Below are 19,735 nucleotides of genomic sequence, written 5' to 3'. Positions count from 1 at the left end.
GAAAAGTAAAAAAGAAATGGGAAAGACAGAGAAGAGTTACCAACTAAAGTCACGGGATTACCCAGACCCATTCCTGCATGATTTGAAAGCCTCTGACTATTCAAAAATGGATAAACAAGTATAATTTGCCTCCTGCGGTACTATTATCAACACATTATGGATACTGAATGCAACATACTTTTCATACAGTCTTTGTCCTCTCATGAACACCTTCACCTCATTGTCCAGCGGAAATGTCCCATCATCTTTTCGGAAGCGATAGAACAGTTTGACATCCTTGAATTCCTTATGCTCATCACAGACTGAAATATAAAATAAAATTAAAAAATCTTCACATAGATGTTGAGGAGTTGAGGATCCATCTAGCAGGTATCACCTGCTCAACTTCAAAGCAAGCACATATGGAGCCTAACCCCCTGTATTTCTGAGTATACACCTTTATTCAGTTCTAATAACTGATGAAAGGCTGGAGAAAACTTTCAGATAGGCAACCACATTTTTAGGTGAGGGGGATAGGCGTTCATCAGTTTTGTGAGTATTACTGTGAACATAAAGAGCAAAAAAGCATCCATCTGCTATATATCTGGAAAACCTTTTCATGAAAACAGTCTGTTAGCTTGTTTGTTTAAAAGGCTACCAGTGTAGAACACCCAATAATTTAAGGATTGGCAAACTTCTTAAAGCTACTTTTATCAGTTGAGCAATGCCATAGGAAGCCTGAGATTTGCTGCAGAAACAGTTAAAATCACAGCCTTCTGCCCTCTTAAAATTGTCTCAATTGCTCCGCCATACCAGCTAGCAAATGGTAGGTACAACAGGAGCACACTGAGAAATGCTAAATAATGTTTATAAGACAGCAGCTGACGATGGGCTCTTGTAAATGCAGAACAGAGCTCCAGCGAGGGCATAAATTAATGGGAAAGATATCCCAACCAAGCTGCTCCTAGCAGAGTTGGCAGGCCACATACATGGGCTCAACTTCTGCACTACAGGAGCAGGAACTGTTACCCCAAGGATGCTCTGAGCGTCCTGCAGAACCTGACTGAACCTCTCTGAATTTACCCTAGCTCACTTCACAAACTATTTTTTTAGATTTGAGTGCAATACATGAACATTTTCAAGAACCACCTGCACTATGTGTAATATATGCACACACATATATATATAAAATGTGTATGGAAGTTACAGCATGCAATTGGATCCTGAGGTAGAAAACATTTGACGGTTGTTAAAGCTTTAAACAAGCATTCAGCAATAAAACATCTATTGCTCAATTAAATTAAGTCACTTAGGCATCCACGCAACTCTTCACTGACATTTTCTCAATAGAGGATTAAGTAGTCAGATTTGAATACCCTATAATTACTTTATTCTTTAACTATCTACCATGAGTTGCAGTTTCCATAACAACCCAGAATTTTAATTTAATAGCCAAGTAGAAGCTGTAGAAGTGGCACTCATTCAATATGTGCATTTCTTACTTTAATTAAGGTGTTGTTAATGTATTGCAGATAGCAGCAGTATTGCTGCACATACAGTGACCCCTGCATAAAGTCAACATTTGTCTGTTCACAGTCGCTCAGTTTTCTCTTAAAAAAGAAACAAATGGTACATTTTGCCTTTTTGAAATGGGTAATACTATATGTTTGAAATCAAGGGCTTGGATCTTCTTTGTGTGCTTCCTAGCCTTTTTGTGTACTAAAAGGCAACTAAATGGTACCACTGAGTTGGCAGTCTCCTTTTCATCAGTGTAAATTGGTATTCAAGAAGCTGAAAGGAACAGATCTCAAATAGACAACAAGTTTAGGAGAAAATTAATCAGGGCACAGCCAGACCACTAACCTTCTTGCAGCTGTACCAGCACTAATGTTTGTGCAGCTGGTGTGAGGGACAGGGCCGGAGAACTAATCCACGTGAGAAAAATGACGTTTTTTTGCCGGCTGATTTTTCAGATGGGTTTTTCAGCTGGAAAAATGTGCTCTGGGGAGCAGGGAGGTGAGGGCAGCGGGACGAGAGGGGACAGGATCCAGCTGGGGCTGCTTTGGAGGCAAGGAAGCAACAGCACAGTCTCCAGTGACTTCCCCCTCCCTGCACTGACATGGGGAATGTCACTCCACACCTCTTCAGCCTCTCGGTGTCCCTCGAGACATAGGGGACCTTGCGGAGCAGCACAGTTCAAGGGAGATGCTCCCTTTCTGGCAGGGAAAGGATTCTACCTCTCCTGTACTTGGCTGAAGAACAGGAGTGGGATTTCCCTTTGTTGCACAGCAGTCAATAAAATTTAGTTTAGAACTTTTTAGCAGCCGATATTGCACTTACCATGGTGGATAATGCTGTGATCCAGTAATTTCTGCACCAGTTTTATTGCCGTCTCTCGGTCAGAGGCCTCTTTATGGTCAATCAGCCAGTCGATCAGCTCTTTGGCAACAAAGCAGTTCGGGTATGTTTTGAGGTGGTGACGTCGATCTTTAATGACCTTTTCTTCATGCAGTCGGAGCCTGGGGGTCAAATCGCCTTGTGAATATCAATTGCAAAGAGCCTCTGTAACTAGCAAGATTGGGACAAGAGTGGAGAAGAGGCACCCAAGCCCTGCTCACAGGACGGGCTTTGCAGGTGTTGGATGGAAGAGGAGGAGACTTGGTCACCCGTCCACTGCTGGCATCTGACCACAAGGCAATCCACAGCAACCATTTGTTACAATTTTAAACCCCATACTCGGAAAAACTGGTTTTCTGCCCAGTGGAAAAGATTAAAAAATGAAGAACAGCACAGCATACTAAGCCCATTAAAATATTTCCTGCAGGTCAATTAAACTGTCAATAATTTGGAATTAATTTTCCCACATTGCCACTAACACATTCCATGTTACTCTTTTATTTTGTGGTATCACTGCTGTAGATTTTTTTCTTTTTTTAAACTCATTCATTTTTTTAGCTGTACTTTCTTCCTTGGGTAACTGCATTTTGCCTCCAGCTGCACAACAAGCAAAGCATGTATGATTTAAAATTCAGGCGCAAAGCTGTTCCAACACAATGTTATCTAGCATAAAAAAGTTGCCTCCTACGCCAAATAAAGGAGAACTGATTTCTCACTTGGGGAACTGTTGGTAAATGCTACCTATCTGCAAAATCTCCCCCATCATTTTGAAAACAAGTTGGTTGGCTGGTTTAGAGATGCTTGGGTCAGAATGCAAGATCTTGATTAGAGTATTACCTTGTTAGTACAGGTTCTGAAGTTCTGCATCTTTACTTTTAGTCATTTCCCCCTCCCCGCCCCCCAAAAATAAGTAACATTATCAATAAATTAATGGATGGAGGTTTTTAAAGTTTTTTATGTTTCCATTTTAATTCATAATTTTAACCATACTCATTTTGTAGTGCCATGTCTATACAGCAGTTCTGAACAAAGCATAGAAACCACAATGCTTGGGCTCCTATCACAAACAGAAATATTGCTGTTCATTTCCAAGTGGCCATGATCCTACCTTGTAAACAACCTCACTAACTTCAAAGAAGTTCTGAGTAATGCTACAATAACTGTAGGGGGTACAACTATATTTTCTAGAGAGGGAGATAGTGCAAAAGGGCATTAACATGAGCCTCAGGAAGCACAGAGCAGGAGTTCAACCAATTTTCCTCTCAATCTGATTCCAGTATGAAACAGTTATTTCTTTTTAGAATAAAAGAAAGGGAAAATACTTGGCTGAAATCAGTGAAGAAAATATTATTAGGGCATTAGACAAGGCCTACGTAGGCTTCTACCTAAAAATAGTAGCAAAGCAATGGTTTTATTTTGTAGCATTTAGCCTTGAACTACACTGGAATGGCCAATCTGTGATATGAATTCAAAACCAGCTTTGCAAACATCATAAAAAAAAGAAGACTTTTATATTAAAAATACTGATAAATCAGATCAGTATTCTGGAAAGAAGTGCTGGTAATATCCCATGCATTGTGAAATTCTCTGAGCTAAAATACCTTTGCTTAAAGCATATTTTCCAGATGTGCTCTAACAGCTGTTGCCATACTTAGAAAGAAAAGCCTACACAGTTTTAATTATAGAACATGCAATTATCAGTATGTCTGATGGACCTTTACATTTAAAATATATTCCAGGTTCTGTTAAAGTTCAGCCAGTCTTATGTTGCACGATAATCTGCAAGAACAAAACTAGCATATAATACATATGCAGACGGCTCGACCCAGCTTTCAGTCATCACTGTAAGTCTAAATGGACAGAGTTCATCTGATACAAAACGGAAACCCGCTTCTATGAAATCCTTTGTCCAAACATTGTGTAGGAGTGTGCCAGGACTGGTCTGGTGTTCCACAAACAAGCCAGTAGCCAAGAGCCCCAGAAATGAGTATTTATGTCTTACATTCTGACTGAAGGCTCTCCTGTGGTTGGTGGGCTTATAAATATTTCAAGTTCTCTGTCATGTCAAAAGACATGGGTTCCAACTACAACCTTTTTCCTCACTCAGAGCATTTATAGGGTCTCTCACTGTACCTTTTTGCCTATATTCATAAAACTCATAGAAATTTCATTATCTTAATGATCTCCACCCACTTGCTAAAGTGGATGCAAATTTGCTAAAAGGTTACAAAATCATTAAGTCAAACAGAGCATGATCACATAAGCCTCAAGAAACCTGAAAAAACAAATTTATCCACAATTTCCAAATGGAAGTAGGAACTTTTTCTGCAGTCTATAGCAATTGTATCCTTACTGAATTCTGTCCAGGCTTATTTATTTGGAATAAAGAACAGAAAGGGAATTCAGATTTTCTTCCTGGTGGTGTGTGCTGTTCTGTCTGTCAGGGCTCCCGCACCTCTACAAACCTGCTAAAAATCAGGCTGTATAGAGGAGAAGTAGCTCAATAAATTGAAATTGTACCTAGTGTAAACTACAAATATAAATGCCTCAGGTAAAGTTATTAAGCATATATTGCAGTATGCAAATCGAAAGTTTAGGCAGGAATTCTAAAAAAGTGTCCGTGTTCAGAAATATTTATCAGGAGCCAAATCAAATGGGACAAAAATGAAAAAAATGTAGTGGTGAATGCAATTATATACTGGAACCAACGCTCAAGTGAAGTGGTAAATTCTTTATCCCTTGGCATTGGGAAACAGGCTTCTCACCAAAAAACCTTGATGTTTTCCCTTTAAGTAATGTTAATCACTTTTCGTCAGCTAGTCTGCATGATGACTGGATAAGATCTAACTTGACACCAGTCACATTTCTCTCGCTAGAAGAAGTTTTTCTCAAGAGCTGCTTAGGAGAATTAGCTCACTGACAAACCCTGACCAGTTTGAGGGGAGAAGGGGAGAAGACAGAGGGTGAAAAACAAGGGGTGATGGGGAGGACACCTTGATTCAACAAGCCTTTGAAAAGCTGTCCCTCTTTCTACAACTTGATCTCTTAACACCAGAAAACAATCTTGTGTACACCAATACATCATCCGAATGTAATTCCATATATTATTCAAGATTACCTGCCAGATTTTGCACTTGCGGCTACAGTCTCCCCACCTGCAGAAAACAACATAAGAACTAAAGCATTTGAGCAATTGCCTGTGAACTGTAACAGGCATATGCAACCCTTTAATATTTACAAATTGATATCCATGGCTCTTATTCATACCTACAACAAATAAAGACAGTCCGTATTTGCAAGCATGCATGCTGGAACAGTTTTCTTGGGGGCTTGTCTAAACAGGAGTTGCTCCTAATTAACAACATGTAGGGACTCTTGCTCCAAATAGAAGTATCTTCCTGCAGCATAGCGTGGAACGGGCTAACCTGGAACACAGTGCTCCTGCTTTGCAGTAAACACGCTCAGAGTTAATCAGGAACAATGTTATTTGTTGAGAGGCCATTAGGCATTTTCTTTGCCAACTGTCAGAAAAGTCATGAAAATTGAAAAATCAGAATCTTCACCCAGAAATGAAGAGTCAGGCACGAACTTGGGAAGAAATCGCTCTTGCAGCTACATGAAAATTGCATTTTGTTTTCCACCAGGGAAACTATGCATTTTGAAGTTTCTTGCATCTTTTTCTGAACCAATGGTTAAGGATTTTGCAAAGGCAATGCCTGCACAAGAGTCTAGCTTTCCTTTTAAGCCCCAGAAAAGGCCAGCCTGCTGGCTGAAGACAGTAATGATGTCACTAACTGGACCATGATCCAAATATCTCACCCAGCTATTTCCCTCTGTTAAGTCTAGTAGTTTGTGCCTGGCTAACACAGATCTTGCAGAGCACCATTCAGTCCTGATTTCTATGCATGAAAGGACAAAAAGCCTCCTGCTCTTCTTGGTAATTTTCTGAATAATTCATCTACCATTTCCTAGTACATCCTTTATAGTCCCTGTTTATCCCAGCAAGGCTCAGTAAAAATGTGCAGGGAACAGGTAGGTTCCTGACACCCGATAGGAAACGTGATATGAAGACTGTCATATTGTGCTCCACTCATTCACCACTTTTAACCTTCCTGAAGCAATCATACACACACATATGCATGTATCATAGAATCATGGAATCACAGAATAATTTCCATTGGAAGGGACCTTTAAAGGTCACCTAGTCCAATCCCCCTGCAATGAGCACGGACACCTTCAACTAAATCAGGCTGCTCAGAGCCCCATCCAACCTGACCTTGAATGTTTCCAGGGACGGGGCATCTACCACCTCTTGGGGCAACCTGTTCCAGTGTTTCACCACCCTCACTGTAAAAAAATTCTTATATCTAGTCTGAATCTACGCTCTTGTAGTTTAAAACCATTACCCCTTGTCCTATCGCAACAGGCTCTACTAAAAAGTCTCCATCTTTCTTATAAGCTCCCTCTAGGTACTGGAAGGCCGCAATAAGGCCTCCCTGGAGCCTTCTCTTCTCCAGGCTGAACAACCCCAACTCTCTCAGCCTGTCTTCATAGAAGAGGTGCCCCAGTCCTCTGATCATCCTTGTGGCCCTCCTCTGGACCCGCTCCAACAAGTGCACGTCCTTCTTATGTTGGGGGCCCCAGAGCTGGATGCAGTACTCCAGGTGGGGTCTTACAAGAGCAGAGTAGAAGGGCAGAATCACCTCCCTCGACCTGTTGGCCATGCTTCTTTTGATGCAGCCCAGGATACGGTTGGCTTTCCGGGCTGCAAGCACACATTGCCGGCTCATGTCCAGCTTTTCATCCACCAGTACCCCCAAGTCCTTCTCCACAGGGCTGCTCTCAATCGCTTCATCCCCCAGCCTGTATTGATACTGGGGATTATCCCAACCCAGGTGTAGGACCTTGCACTTGGCCTTGTTGAACCTCATGAGGTTCACATGGGCCCACTTCTCAAGCTTGTCCAGGTCCCTCTGGGTGGCATCCCATCCCTCAGACGTGTCAGCCGCACCACTCAGCTTGGTGTCATCTGCACACTTGCTGAGGGTGCACTCGATCCCACTGTCACTGATGAAGATATTAAGCAGTACTGGTCCCAATATGGACCCCTGAAGGACACCACTAGACACTGATCTCCATCTGGACGTTGAGCCGTTGACCACCACCCTCTGGATGTGACCATCCAACCAATTCCTCATCCACTGAACAGTCCACCCATCAAATCTGTATCTCTCCAATTTAGAGAGAAGGATGTTGTGGGGGACCATGTCAAAGGCCATACAGATGTCCAGCTAGATGACATCTGTAGCTCTTGCCTTGTCTACTGATGTAGTCATTCCACCATAGAAGGCCACTAGGCTGGTCAGGCAAGACTTGAGCTTGGTGAAGCCAAGCCATAGATATATAGATATGTGTGCATACATATTTGTATATTTATGATATATACAAATAAATTGCATATATACAAATGATATATAATATTTGTATGATATATTTGTATATATCATGTAAAATGGCATATATTATATATCATATATATGAGAGATATACATCATCTATATGACAGAATACATCATTATAGAACAACTTTTTTTTTTAAGGGAAGAACAAAACACCAGTGAAGAGACCATTTAAAATGGCGCTTCTTAGCAGAATTTACTAATTACTTAACAATATACACTGATGTTGTAATTAGTCATGGCAGAAAGCATGTCCTGCCCCAGAGTGCTCAACTGCTGCTGCTGAGTTCCAGCATGCCCACAGGTTACTGCTGCGTTACACCTCACTTTAGCATATACTCTTGGTTTCAGGGACTATCCCAGCTTGAGCACTGCCAGTCAGCATGCATTGCACTACTACGTTTTTATCACCTTAAGGTAAACTGTGGACAAAACCATATTAGATCCCTTGAAAATTAACAGTGATATGCAGAGGGAAAAAGCATTGCAGGTGGTTTCTGCCATCTACAAATTAATTCACAAGTTTCATATATTTTAAACTTCTGTCAGAGAAGGATTTACTTATTTCCAAGTAAAGCAAGTCACGACCTCCTTTGTGACAAACATATATGGACAGAAAAAAATATCTTGCCAAAGATGAGGACAATTCATGGTGGCTAAAGAGCATGGGTTTTCCACACCTCTTCTCAAAAGACATCACAGGTCTTCCACCAGCAGGTAGAATTGCCCCTTTCTGTTGGAAACAGAACAGTTTTGTATCCTCCCAGAGGTCACTAAGTTTGGCTATTTTCTGAATGTAAGCATATGACCTGTCTACAGCACAGTAGACAGGCATCTTTCTAAAAGATGGCACTTTCCAAAGTGTCTCAGTGACTTAGAAGCATAATTCCCACTGAGAGTTAAAACTCACAGGTCAGCTGCAGACCCAATTCATTACAAAATAAGTGAGCCTATAGCGGCATTTGTGGATATGTACACACCCAGGAAAATAGAGAACTACATGAAATGTCCTTTATACTAAACTTTTGCCTTTGCACTGTCAGAAGAAAAAAGGGTCAGTGACGATATAAACTTTGTACAGAGAGGCGATCGTGAAGGTACTCTGCAAATGCGATGTGTATTGCTGGGACAAGCATTTCCATCTGGGCTTGCCAAGTCTCAGCTGAAGTGTCAGCGGTTCACTGCTGCCTGTTCCTCTTTCTATTTATGCTCCAGCTCTGCAATCACTTAGTTCTGTTATTTGATATTCACAGGAGCTGAAATACCCTTTAAAACATGGGGTCATACTGGTAATAGGATGAAGATATTTCTGTGTTGGTAGCTGCGGCAGAGAAGGAATTCTACCATCTGAAATAGGGTTAGAGAGGGTGTCTTCAAAGCAGCTCCTGATATCAGTTCTCATCACTGTGTTTATCTCCACTGTTCTGCCCACAGCCACGTAGTCAACGTGAGGAGATGCCAGGTTGCAGAGCCAGATAGAGGGGTATCAGATAAACCACCTCTTGGTGCACTGCGGAGGAGAGCCTAAAGCTTCCAAAGAAGTGACAGTTCACCAGCGCCCCTGTGGCTTTAAATAAAACACTGGGGCTGCCTCTTTTGTGAAGCCCTTTTTTATAAATTCAAAAGTAATAAGGTCACTGAGCCCGCAACCGAGCATGCACAGGGACATCCCCAATACTCCTAACACCTTACCAACACTGGCAGGGGTCAAAGCAAGCTCTGGGGAACACACACAAGCATGGCTCAGGGTCTAGGATGAAATCAAAATGACGTCTCTTGGAGACACTCTTTCAGCCCACAAATTCAGGCCAGAAATGCAGACCCACAGCCTCCCTTGTGAGTACTCTAGACTGCAGAGGAAATTAGATCTGTGTGTTTCTATTGATCTGTCATAAAACTAGAGACCACTTGCAAAACCAAAGTTGGGATTTTTAAACCTCAAAGGAGTATAATCTGAGCCTCTATCTGGTCTTCATTTAAAACAACACAGCATAATGTTGATCTGGTAAAACAGTGAACGTAAGTATGATCTTTAGATAACTTTTATATCAAGTTTTGGAAGGTTTATGGTGGCATTTTTCTAGGGTTTGACCCTGTAAGGGAAAGGAATGTGTTTGGTGGACTGCTGACTCCCCTCCACTTTTCTCTTTGGGCTGTGGTGTACCCACGTGTGAGGGTAGTCTAACAGTATCACCAAATTAGAACAATATTTGTTCGCCTCTCTTTTTCAAGAAGCAGGAAAACTCAGTATCTTGCAAGGTTACAGATCTAACAATACTTTCTCCTCACGTCCACAGGAAGCTGTGAAGTGGCTAACCTCCCTGCCTGCCAAGCCATTTCACTTTCACTTCACTTTTAATCAAAATGTGTGCAAATATGAATAATACTTCCAACTGCCTGCGCATTTGAACCTTGAGAGCTTCTGTCTCGCTGGAAAGCATAAACCCGTGTTTTATGAAGATGAAAACACAAAAGGCAGGCAAGTTATTATTTCACCTGCCCCTAGTCATAAGGAAAGTGGAAGTCTGCCTGTTTCGCTCTAGCTGATTGCTTTCTGGGCTGAAGCTGTCAGAACTCAGGAACTCACAGTTCTCCTCCTCTATAAGGAAGTCAAATAGAATTGTGCTTCTCACTCATGTATGGATGAGCTGGGATGCACATATGGGACAAATGCATGCAAGTCAAGATCTCTGTGATACTACTGTGTGGATCCCCAAAAGAACCAATGTACTTTTCACTGAAGAACAAGCCCTCTTTGCTTATGTCCATCAACTAGGTTTTATTCACATTATTTTTCTGTTTCTCCATTGCAAGGATATTCTTAAGCTTACTAAATCAGTAGTACTGTGGGGACTAATTTTCTTGGGGATGTTTTCCCAAATCTAAACTGAAGAATTCTACCATAAACCACCAAAAATTCAAAGTGCAGACCAGAAACCATAGGACAACTGTTGTTATAGAAATCTCTTGCCTGGATTAACAAAGTAGCCAAAAGCCCACCAACTCCTGTGGACTTACGCTGAAAATCACTCTCAGTAAAGGAAGTATTTTATGGATAGAAAACTGAGGAAGGAGCAGTGTAGGTCTCATGGGAGGCCAATGAATATCAATGAAATTTGTGTTAGGGAACGCAGACCTGTTTGTTATCTCATTAACATGGCCAGGAGAGGCAAATGTTCCTTTGAAATGCTAAACTGGCAAAACAGGGCAAATAGGGGTCAAACAGCCCAAGCCCTACTGCTACAGCTATTCCAGCTAGCACTGCCATTCGGGACCCTGGAGAGACAGACTGGGAGCTGGGGAATAGGATGCTGGACTACAGGTCTGTGTCACGGGCATCAAGAAGAAGGGCTGCAGCAAGGACACAAGGGGCTGTGGGTGCCGGAAAGCTCTGCTGTGTGACAACCACTCTCTTGGATGCACATTGCATCCCAAGGGGCTAGGGGAGCCAAAAAAACCTACAGGCTGAGGTCCCTTATGCACCAAGGCTGACATCTCTTTTACACTTGCCCATAGGGAAAAGCTGAGTATCACCTTGCTACGCTCTTGCACTGTGTGCAGCAAGTTTTAGACCTGAGAAATGAGGAGGTCTTCCCACCCACCCATCTCCCAAGCGCATTTGGGGAAGAGCAAATCCATGAACACCCAGAAAGCACTGCAGTACTGAACAGGTTTGCACTGCAAGCAGTAAAAGGTGTCATTATCTGCCAGAGGTAACCCAACTGAAAACAGCCAAGTGCCTTATCTCAAGTGCAGTTGTGATATTTCTCCCACCCTGTTGACGAGTGACAAATCATTTTGCTGAGATGTTTTATGGCTTTGGGTAACCCCTGATCTCAAAATCCCTCCAGGCATGGCTGCTCTCAGCCTGAGCACTGCAGACCTGCAGGAGATCTTCTCCCAGATATTTTATGCTCCTCAGAGGGGCACCAACTGTTTGCACTCCTTTCAGCAGTCCTTGGCAAACCTGCTGAAAGCATTCTATGATCATAGAATCATAGAATGATTTGGGTTGGAAGGGACCTTTAAAGATCACCTAGTTCCAACCCCCCCTGCCATGGGCAGGGACACCTTCCACTAGACCAGGTTGCTCAAAGCCCCATCCAACCTGGCCTTGAACACTTCCAGGGATGGGGCAGCCACAGCCTCTCTGGGCAACCTGTTCCAGTGCCTCACCACCCTCAGTTACTTCTTCCTTACATCTAATCTCAATCTACCCTCTTCCAGTTTAAAGCCACTATCCCTGGTCCTATCACTACATGCCCTTGTAAAAAGTTCCTCTCTGGCTTTCTTGTACGCCCCCTTTAGGTACTGGAAGGCTGCTGTAAGGTCTCCCTAAAGCATTCTCCAGGCTGAACAACCCCAACTCTCTCAGCCTGTCTTCATAGGAGACATGCTCCAGCCCTCTGATCATCTTTGTGGCCCTCCTCTGGACTCGCTCCAACAGGTCCACATCCTTCTTATGTTGGGAGCCCCAGAGCTGGAGGCAGTACTCCAGGTGGGGTCTCACAAGAGTGCAGTAGAGGGTGAGAATCACCATAATGTGTCATACTGCAGTAATATCTCAATTGCTTTTAGCAATTGTTTTCCATCTCTGCACAAAACTCTTAACCAATTACTGTGCTGTGTAATCATGAGCGTCATTAAGCACAAATAGCCAGTACCTGACAGGTAATAAAATGAGTAATAAAATACTTAGTGCTATGTACTATTGTTAACAAACCCAATTTTATATTGAGGCTATGATTCAAGACTTTTACTCACTTCCAACAAATACGTAGGTTCATCTTAAAATGAGTATAGATGCAATACTCTTTCAATATACAGTCTGTTGTATTAAAACCATTACATTTTGTTTATCTCTTCCCATTCTAAATGAATAGCTTCCTTTTTTTCATGTTTAGTATAACTGCATTACTGGGTTTTATTTTATTTTCAAGGAAGCTGTGAAAGCAGTAAGTGAAAAAATACTGACTAGAAAAAGTACTCTATTGAATTTCTTTAAATAAAAAAAATAATCTTACCATATTTTGGCACTGGTTCGTGCTTTTTTTTACCTCCTACAGCTGGCAATATTGTAATATGCAAGATGTTACACTGACAGAAGACATGATTCAAGGGAGTTCTTTCCACTGTCTTCCAGAAGTCTATTGAAATCCAGTGGTTGACCACTAAACTATAAAATAAAACTGGAACTGATGCAAATTTTTAAACACTGAAAGTAATGATCCATTTCACTGGGTCACCTAGAGGTTATTTAATTGTTAGCAGATGATCTTCACAGAGCAAAAATAGAAATGGAGGAACAGGTATGACTATGAAATGCAAGGCTGTGCACTAACAACAAAATGCTCTGCTGAAAACTGAGAACTTGGAGGCTAAAAGCAACAGAGAGTAAAAAAATGCTGAATATGCAGTAGCTAAACTTTCACTGATGTAGTGGGTTGACCCTGGCTGGACGCCAGGTGCCCACCAAAGCCTTTCTATCACTCCCCCTCCTCAGCTGGACAGGGGAGACAACATATAACAAAGGGCTTGTGGGTCAAGATAAGGACAGGGAGAGATCACTCACCAATTACCATCATAGGCAAAACAGACTCAGCTTGGGGAAAATTAACTCAATTTATTACAAATCAACCAGAGTAGGGTAATGAGAAATAAAATCAAATCTCAGAACACCTTCCCTCCACCCCTCTCTTCTTCCCGGGCACAACTTCACTCCTGGATTCTCTACCTACCCCCCCCCCCCAGCGGCACAGGGGGACGGGGAATGGGGTTTACGGTCAGTTCATCACGTTATTTTCTGCCGCTTCATCCTCCTCAGGGGCAGGACTCCTCACACTCTTCCCCTGTTCCAGCGTGGGGTCCCTCCGACAGGAGACAGCCCTCCACGAACTTCTCCAACGTGGGTCCTTCCCACGGGCTGCAGTTCTTCATGAACTGCTCCAGTGTGGGTCCCCCACGGGGTCACAAGTCCTGCCAGAAAACCTGCTCCGTGGGCTCCTTTCTCCACAGATCCACAGGTCCTGCCAGGATCCTGCTCCAGCGCGGGGTTCCCACAGGGTCACAGCCTCCTTCGGGCACCCACCTGCTCCGGTGTGGGGTCCTCCCCGGGCTGCAGGTGGAGATCTGCTCCACCATGGACCTCCCTGGGCTGCAGGGGGACAGCCTGCCTCACCATGGTCTTCCCCACGGGCTGCAGGGAATCTCTGCTCCGGCGCCTGGAGCACCTCCTCCCCCTCCTTCTGCACTGACCTTGCTGACGCAGGGTTGTTTCTCTTACATGTTGTCACTCCTCTCTCCGGCTGCCGTTTCTGTCTGTCCCGCAACTTTTTTTCCTTCTTAAAAATGTTATCACAGAGGCATTACCACTATCGCTGATGGGCTCGGCCTTGGCCGGCGGCGGGTCCATCTTAGAGCCGGCTGGTATTGGCTCTGTTGGACATGGGAAGGTTCCAGCAGCTTCTTACAGAAGCCACCCCTGTAACCCCCCCGCTACCAAAACCTTGCCACGCAAAGCCAATACAACTGACTACAGGCTATCAACAGGCCGAGACAATACAAACACCAAAGGCAGTCTTAGGTTGTACTAACTAACTGAGATGTTTCCAGAAACGATGGGAAATCCAGTTGTTCATGTCATTATATATAATACTACAGGACATCATCTAAATATTTTGCATTGTTCATGCCATCCTCATTCAAAAACAGTAAGCTCAAAGAGACGCAATGAAGCAGCGCTATGCTGGTATGAGAAATGATGAGCCAGTCTCATGAACAGAGAGAAAAAGTTACTGGCTTGGGAGTCGAGCCTTATCTAAACAAAAAGTGAGAGGAACGGAATTGTTGTCTATAATCTTTCAGGTGAGCTAAAAGCAGAGTGCAAGAAAAGCTATTTAAGTCATGCTGAGTGATCCTAAGGTAAAAATTAGACAAAGGTTTGGAGCAAAATTTTCTAATTGTTACTTGAGGCAAGAACTTACCTAACTTTTAGAGAACTGTAATAAATATACTACAGGATCATGTGTTATAGTATTCTGCAGAAGACCTTAAGTCCTGTGTTTAATAATTACATGACTTTTACACTAATTTCTATGAACAACCTTGGGAATACTACAGGGAGGAAGAATATCAGAGGCTGGCCTTTGAATGTACTATACCAGGACTCACAGCCTTTCTAAAGTCCTGTTTCATGTCAGCTGCAAAAAAGAAAAGTTCAAGCACTGCCTATATTAAGACATTTGCTGTTTATATTAAGGCTTTCAGTAAAAGTGGGTATGCAGATACACAGATATTCTTCATGTGCTTGCCAAGGCACAGGAGCTGTAAGTATGACGAGAGACGTCCGTATGTGTGAGTATGCTTCCCTGCTTTTGCAACAGGATATTACTTGGTTTTCATTTTCACTGTGCAAGCATACAGTAGTCCTTACGTGGCTGATTGAGAAGATGATAGGTATGTAACTGGACTGCCATTATCATAAGTCAACACCAAACTAGTGGCATGTTTTCCTCCAATGTCTGAGGGAAATCCTCTGACCTTTGTGATATACAACTGTCTCAAAAAATGGCTGGGGAACTGCTGTGCAGAAAGCCCATTAGCCGGCCAGCAGCAGGCATAGAGGCCAAGGGTCTGGTCTGCATCCTTGCTAAATCAAAGCGTAGAAGCCAGGAGTTGCAATGGCTGAGGATCCCTCTCCCAGCACCATGGCCCAACTCTGCATTTTACCTTTGGGTGAAGCCTCTACATGCCTGTACTCAGCTGGCTTTCCTGCCTCCACATGCAACACCCACTCATCCCGCTGGGACCCAAATAATGAGGTTTGCAGGAACCTCCAGCCCCTCATCTGAGATCTTGTGAAGCTACCACGAAGAACCTGACTATATAGTCATAGTCACCCTGGTCTTTTCAAGCCTGGAATTGGTCTAATTTTATATAGCAGCATATGATTTTTAAAAAAATTTATTTATTGAAATAATATAGAGTATGTATTTATTAAAGTAAAGAAATCAAAATAGGATAGAAGCCTAAATAGACTCATGTTACAGCCTTTTTCAGTTCCCTTAAGTTGTCATGTTTGCTTAAGAAAAACATTGCTTTGAGTGTAACATATAAGCCAGTATGACCTTCACAGCCAGCTGGAGGCAACAAATCAGTATAATCCTAATTAACATTCTGCTTATTTATATATGTTTTTCTTAAAGAGAAACCTGTAACATCCAATAAGGTTTCACTGTGAGTGCCAAATGAAAAAGAAGAAATTAATCACCATCTACAGAGAAAAAATGAAAAATGTCTCAGAAAGCTATTGGTTGCCCCAAACTACACTGAATGAGTTCCAAACGCACCTATGCCAAATGGTAACGATGATTTTACTCAACAATTCTGCAACATAACACTACTGTATTCATTTTTTAAACATAGCAAGAATTGCTCTCTGACACAAATGTTTTAATGATAAAGATCTGTCCTATCTGCTTTAAATCTCTTTATCTGTCATACAAACATGCAACATGAATTATGCTATATGAATTTAAGGGAATTACTCGATGGCATGAAGTTACTCACTGCTTAAATTCTGGCAGGCTAATGAAGAACTTTATCATTAAGGAAAACATATTGATAAAAATCCTAGTTAAAAACTAATTCTATTTAAAGGTTTTTACTTTTGCAAAAATCTAGCCTGGAGATGGTTTCTTTGGATGAGCTCAGCATTTTTCTGCATCTGATATATGATATGAACAGATACACAGCTGCTGCATAACAACTCGTTACGAATAGTTCCTTCTGTCAGGATGCTATCAAGGATCTTGTCTTGTTTGATTAGGCCTTGTTAAATGTTCACAAGTAGATGAGCTTTGAAAAGATAAATATTACCGAAGCGTTCTTCCTCTGCTTTTAAGATTAAATGGAATTTTTCCTTTAAAATACTAAATAAATCAATAAGGAGCCCAGAGAAGTTCTGCTGCTCTACTGAACAGCTTGCTCCCGTTGCTGGGCCATGTGTTTGCCATTTCTCATTCTAGGCAAAATTGCCTCTCCACACATGCAGAAAGCTCAGTGAACAGGTATTTATATGCCCTGACAATAAATTCAAACCGTGACTTCTTACTACTTTAATAACTCAGAACATGCACCCTGATCCTTATTCACCAAGTAACGGCATCAGCTTTACATATGCTATCAGCCTCAGTTGAATGCTGGTAGACTTAGATTACAACAATATGGTTATGTTTACAACATGCTCCAAAGTCTGGGTCAGGCCTGAACTTGAATCCAAAACACATGTTGCACAGACGGTTAGGGATAGGCTTTAGATGGGCAACAGGACAAGAGGAGGTGAGAGGTTAGGGCCAGCACTGTGCCTTTACACAGACTCAGATACTCACCTACCATCGGTGTAAATGACCCAACACTGTGTGTTAATCCTAAATTCATTTACTCAAGACGAGCCTTGACATCACGTGTCCTGAAGAAAGGCAGGATCTGTAGGAACGTGGGTATGGTTGCTCCTCAGATGGTGTTGACAACCACGGTTGGGCAGATGGACCACGGGCACTTCTTCTTGTAGCTACCCAGACACGTGGAGGCATGCTAAAGAGTATGCCAAGGTTTACTCCATTACTCGCCCCGGTTATCAAGGCACAATACAAACAGTGCCAATTAGGTCTTAATTTGAATGTAACTACAATGAGCTTTCTGAATGCTGAACTCCGCAAGATTTCACTCCATACGTAAGTAGGCTGTGCATATATGAACTGCTGAAACTGCAAAAGACTTGTGGCCGCTGAAGGCATGAAATCATTGATCAAGTGGCCAATACTTTTCTGTGCCTTTTTCCACAGGTCTGTCATTTTCTGAGGTGGAATACTGATATTTTACATGAAAAGATGTGCTGTATATAGTCTTCAGCCTGCAAGCAAAGTGTCACAATTTCCAGTCCACTAGAACTTTTCCTTAGCCACTATATATTTAAATAAATTCTTCTTTCTGTGTTTACTGTGCTTCTCCTAAACAGTTTACGCAATCCTTTTTTCTTCCTCCTGTGCCCCAGTAATGTACTTCCCAAGAGTACCGTTGTTACTGGCCTCATATAAACTCAGATGTTCCATATTCATCAGAAAAGAAATCAACACAGAATACAAACATATTTCATGTGAAAGTACGTAGGATACACTGTTTCAGCTGGTGTTGATTTACAGATTTAACAAAAAAATGTCATATGAAGTTCTTAATATATTAGTTTGGAGCAGCTCTGTAGCCAAAGTGAATGCAAGCAATTATCTTTCAACCACCACTGTTTGATTCATTACAGTAGGCCCAAAGTATAGCACTCCGAAAAACCACTGCTTTACAGAAACCTAAAATGATTGGATTTTCCCTGTTATGAAATATTTTTAAAGGATCTAGGCCTTGCAGCATTGTGATAAAGCACAACAACATACAGAGAAAGCAAAAAATCTCATTGCTTTGTGCGTGTTAAAAGAGGTATTATTTTCAAAAAGGCGGGATAATGGTTGGGCACATGCCTGATTTAATCACATCTTTGATTGCATCTGTGGAGGCAAGGGAATGTATCTTATTACCTTCCAAATGGATTATCAGATAAGACATGCCCCTCCAAGGGAAGAAAGTGTTAACAGTTCGAAAACCTTCTTCCCTCAGCATGAGACAGAAAATCCACCTTCTACAAGCAAAGCTGGAGCTGCAGGACTTTGGAAAACCAGGAATTTATGCACACAAATAAACTCCCAAACTGGGCCCTTTGTGCACAGTGTCAGAGCATCTGAGAGTGCTTGATCTGTTTGCTGAACCACCATGCAGGCAGTGAGAACGGAGGAGCAGGTGGTTTGCCCTGAGATTACTGTTCCTCTTGTAATGCCAGCACGACATAGCCAGCAGGATTTCTGGCACTAACGTGATCTATTGGCCTTCCAGCATGTATTGCTCTGTTCACTGCCCCCAGTCTTTTCTCTATTCTCATCCTTCAAGGACTGATATAAAACCAGTATGTACGTCCTACATATGCGGTTGGTTTCTGTCCCCCAAGAGCCTAAGAAATGGATCTACAGATAACCTCACAGACACCCTGAAAACCTCTCTTGGTGGCAGGAAGAGTGGTGATGTTGACATCTCATGAATCTCACATGATCTGTGGTAAAATCCTGCCCTGACTGAAGACAATGCAGTCAAAGGAATCAGGTTCTCACCTTCACATCTGCATAAAAAAATCAGTTGAAACAGAGAGATTTCAAAAGTTCTTGGGTATTCATTTGGAAGCGGATACACTTCTCATCCTTAAATTTGCTTGAAAGGCTGGACAATGTGAAAGGAGTGGTACTCTCCACCACCGCATTCGTTGTACAAACTAACCCAGCTGATTTTGCACTGAAATAGGTTAGGAAGTATTCTCACAAGCCCTCCCACCAGTGCAACTGAGTGAATAATAACCTCTGGTTACCAGCCAGTAACAAAATGCTGATAATATCAGCCACTACAGCTTAAAGAAGACATCACACTATGCCTTCATGAAATACAGAGTAATTCATGTTGGAAGGGACCTCTGGAGGTCATCTGGTCCAACGTATACTGAAAGCATGTCCAGTTAGTACTAAGTTGCTCAGGGTCATGTCCAGGCAAGATTTTAGTATTTCCAAGCTTCTCTGGGCCCCTATTCCAACTTTTTACTTACCCTTATGGTGAATAATTCTTTCCAAATTTTGCCTACTGCCTCTTGTCCTATCCCTGTGCACCTTGGAGAAGACTCTCTCCCTGTTTTCCTACACCTTCTCATTTAAGCAGTTGCCAGCACTAAGTTCCCCCTGAACCTTCTCTTCTCTAGGCTGAGCAGACCCAGCCCTCAGCATCTCCTTGTACATCATGTGCTCCAGCCCTCCCCC

At 42.4% G+C, this 19,735-nt stretch overlaps 1 protein-coding gene across 3 annotated transcripts in view; it reads right to left on the bottom strand.

Moving 5' to 3' along the window:
- DEPTOR (DEP domain containing MTOR interacting protein) overlaps nt 1-19,735 on the bottom strand; it is a 79,514-nt gene that overhangs the window by 45,542 nt on the left and 14,237 nt on the right. For all 3 annotated transcript variants that reach the window (XM_069779962.1, XM_069779961.1, XM_069779963.1), the window contains 2 exons: nt 2,320-2,498; nt 179-302 (listed from right to left, as the gene is read on the bottom strand). In XM_069779962.1, coding sequence (XP_069636063.1) covers nt 179-302; nt 2,320-2,498 — 303 coding nt within the window. The remainder of the gene's footprint in view (nt 1-178; nt 303-2,319; nt 2,499-19,735) is intronic.

This window comes from Haliaeetus albicilla, chromosome 3 (genome assembly GCF_947461875.1).
Source record: "Haliaeetus albicilla chromosome 3, bHalAlb1.1, whole genome shotgun sequence".
In the NCBI taxonomy this organism is placed as follows: domain Eukaryota; kingdom Metazoa; phylum Chordata; class Aves; order Accipitriformes; family Accipitridae; genus Haliaeetus; species Haliaeetus albicilla.
This window is presented reverse-complemented; position numbering and strand designations above follow the sequence as displayed.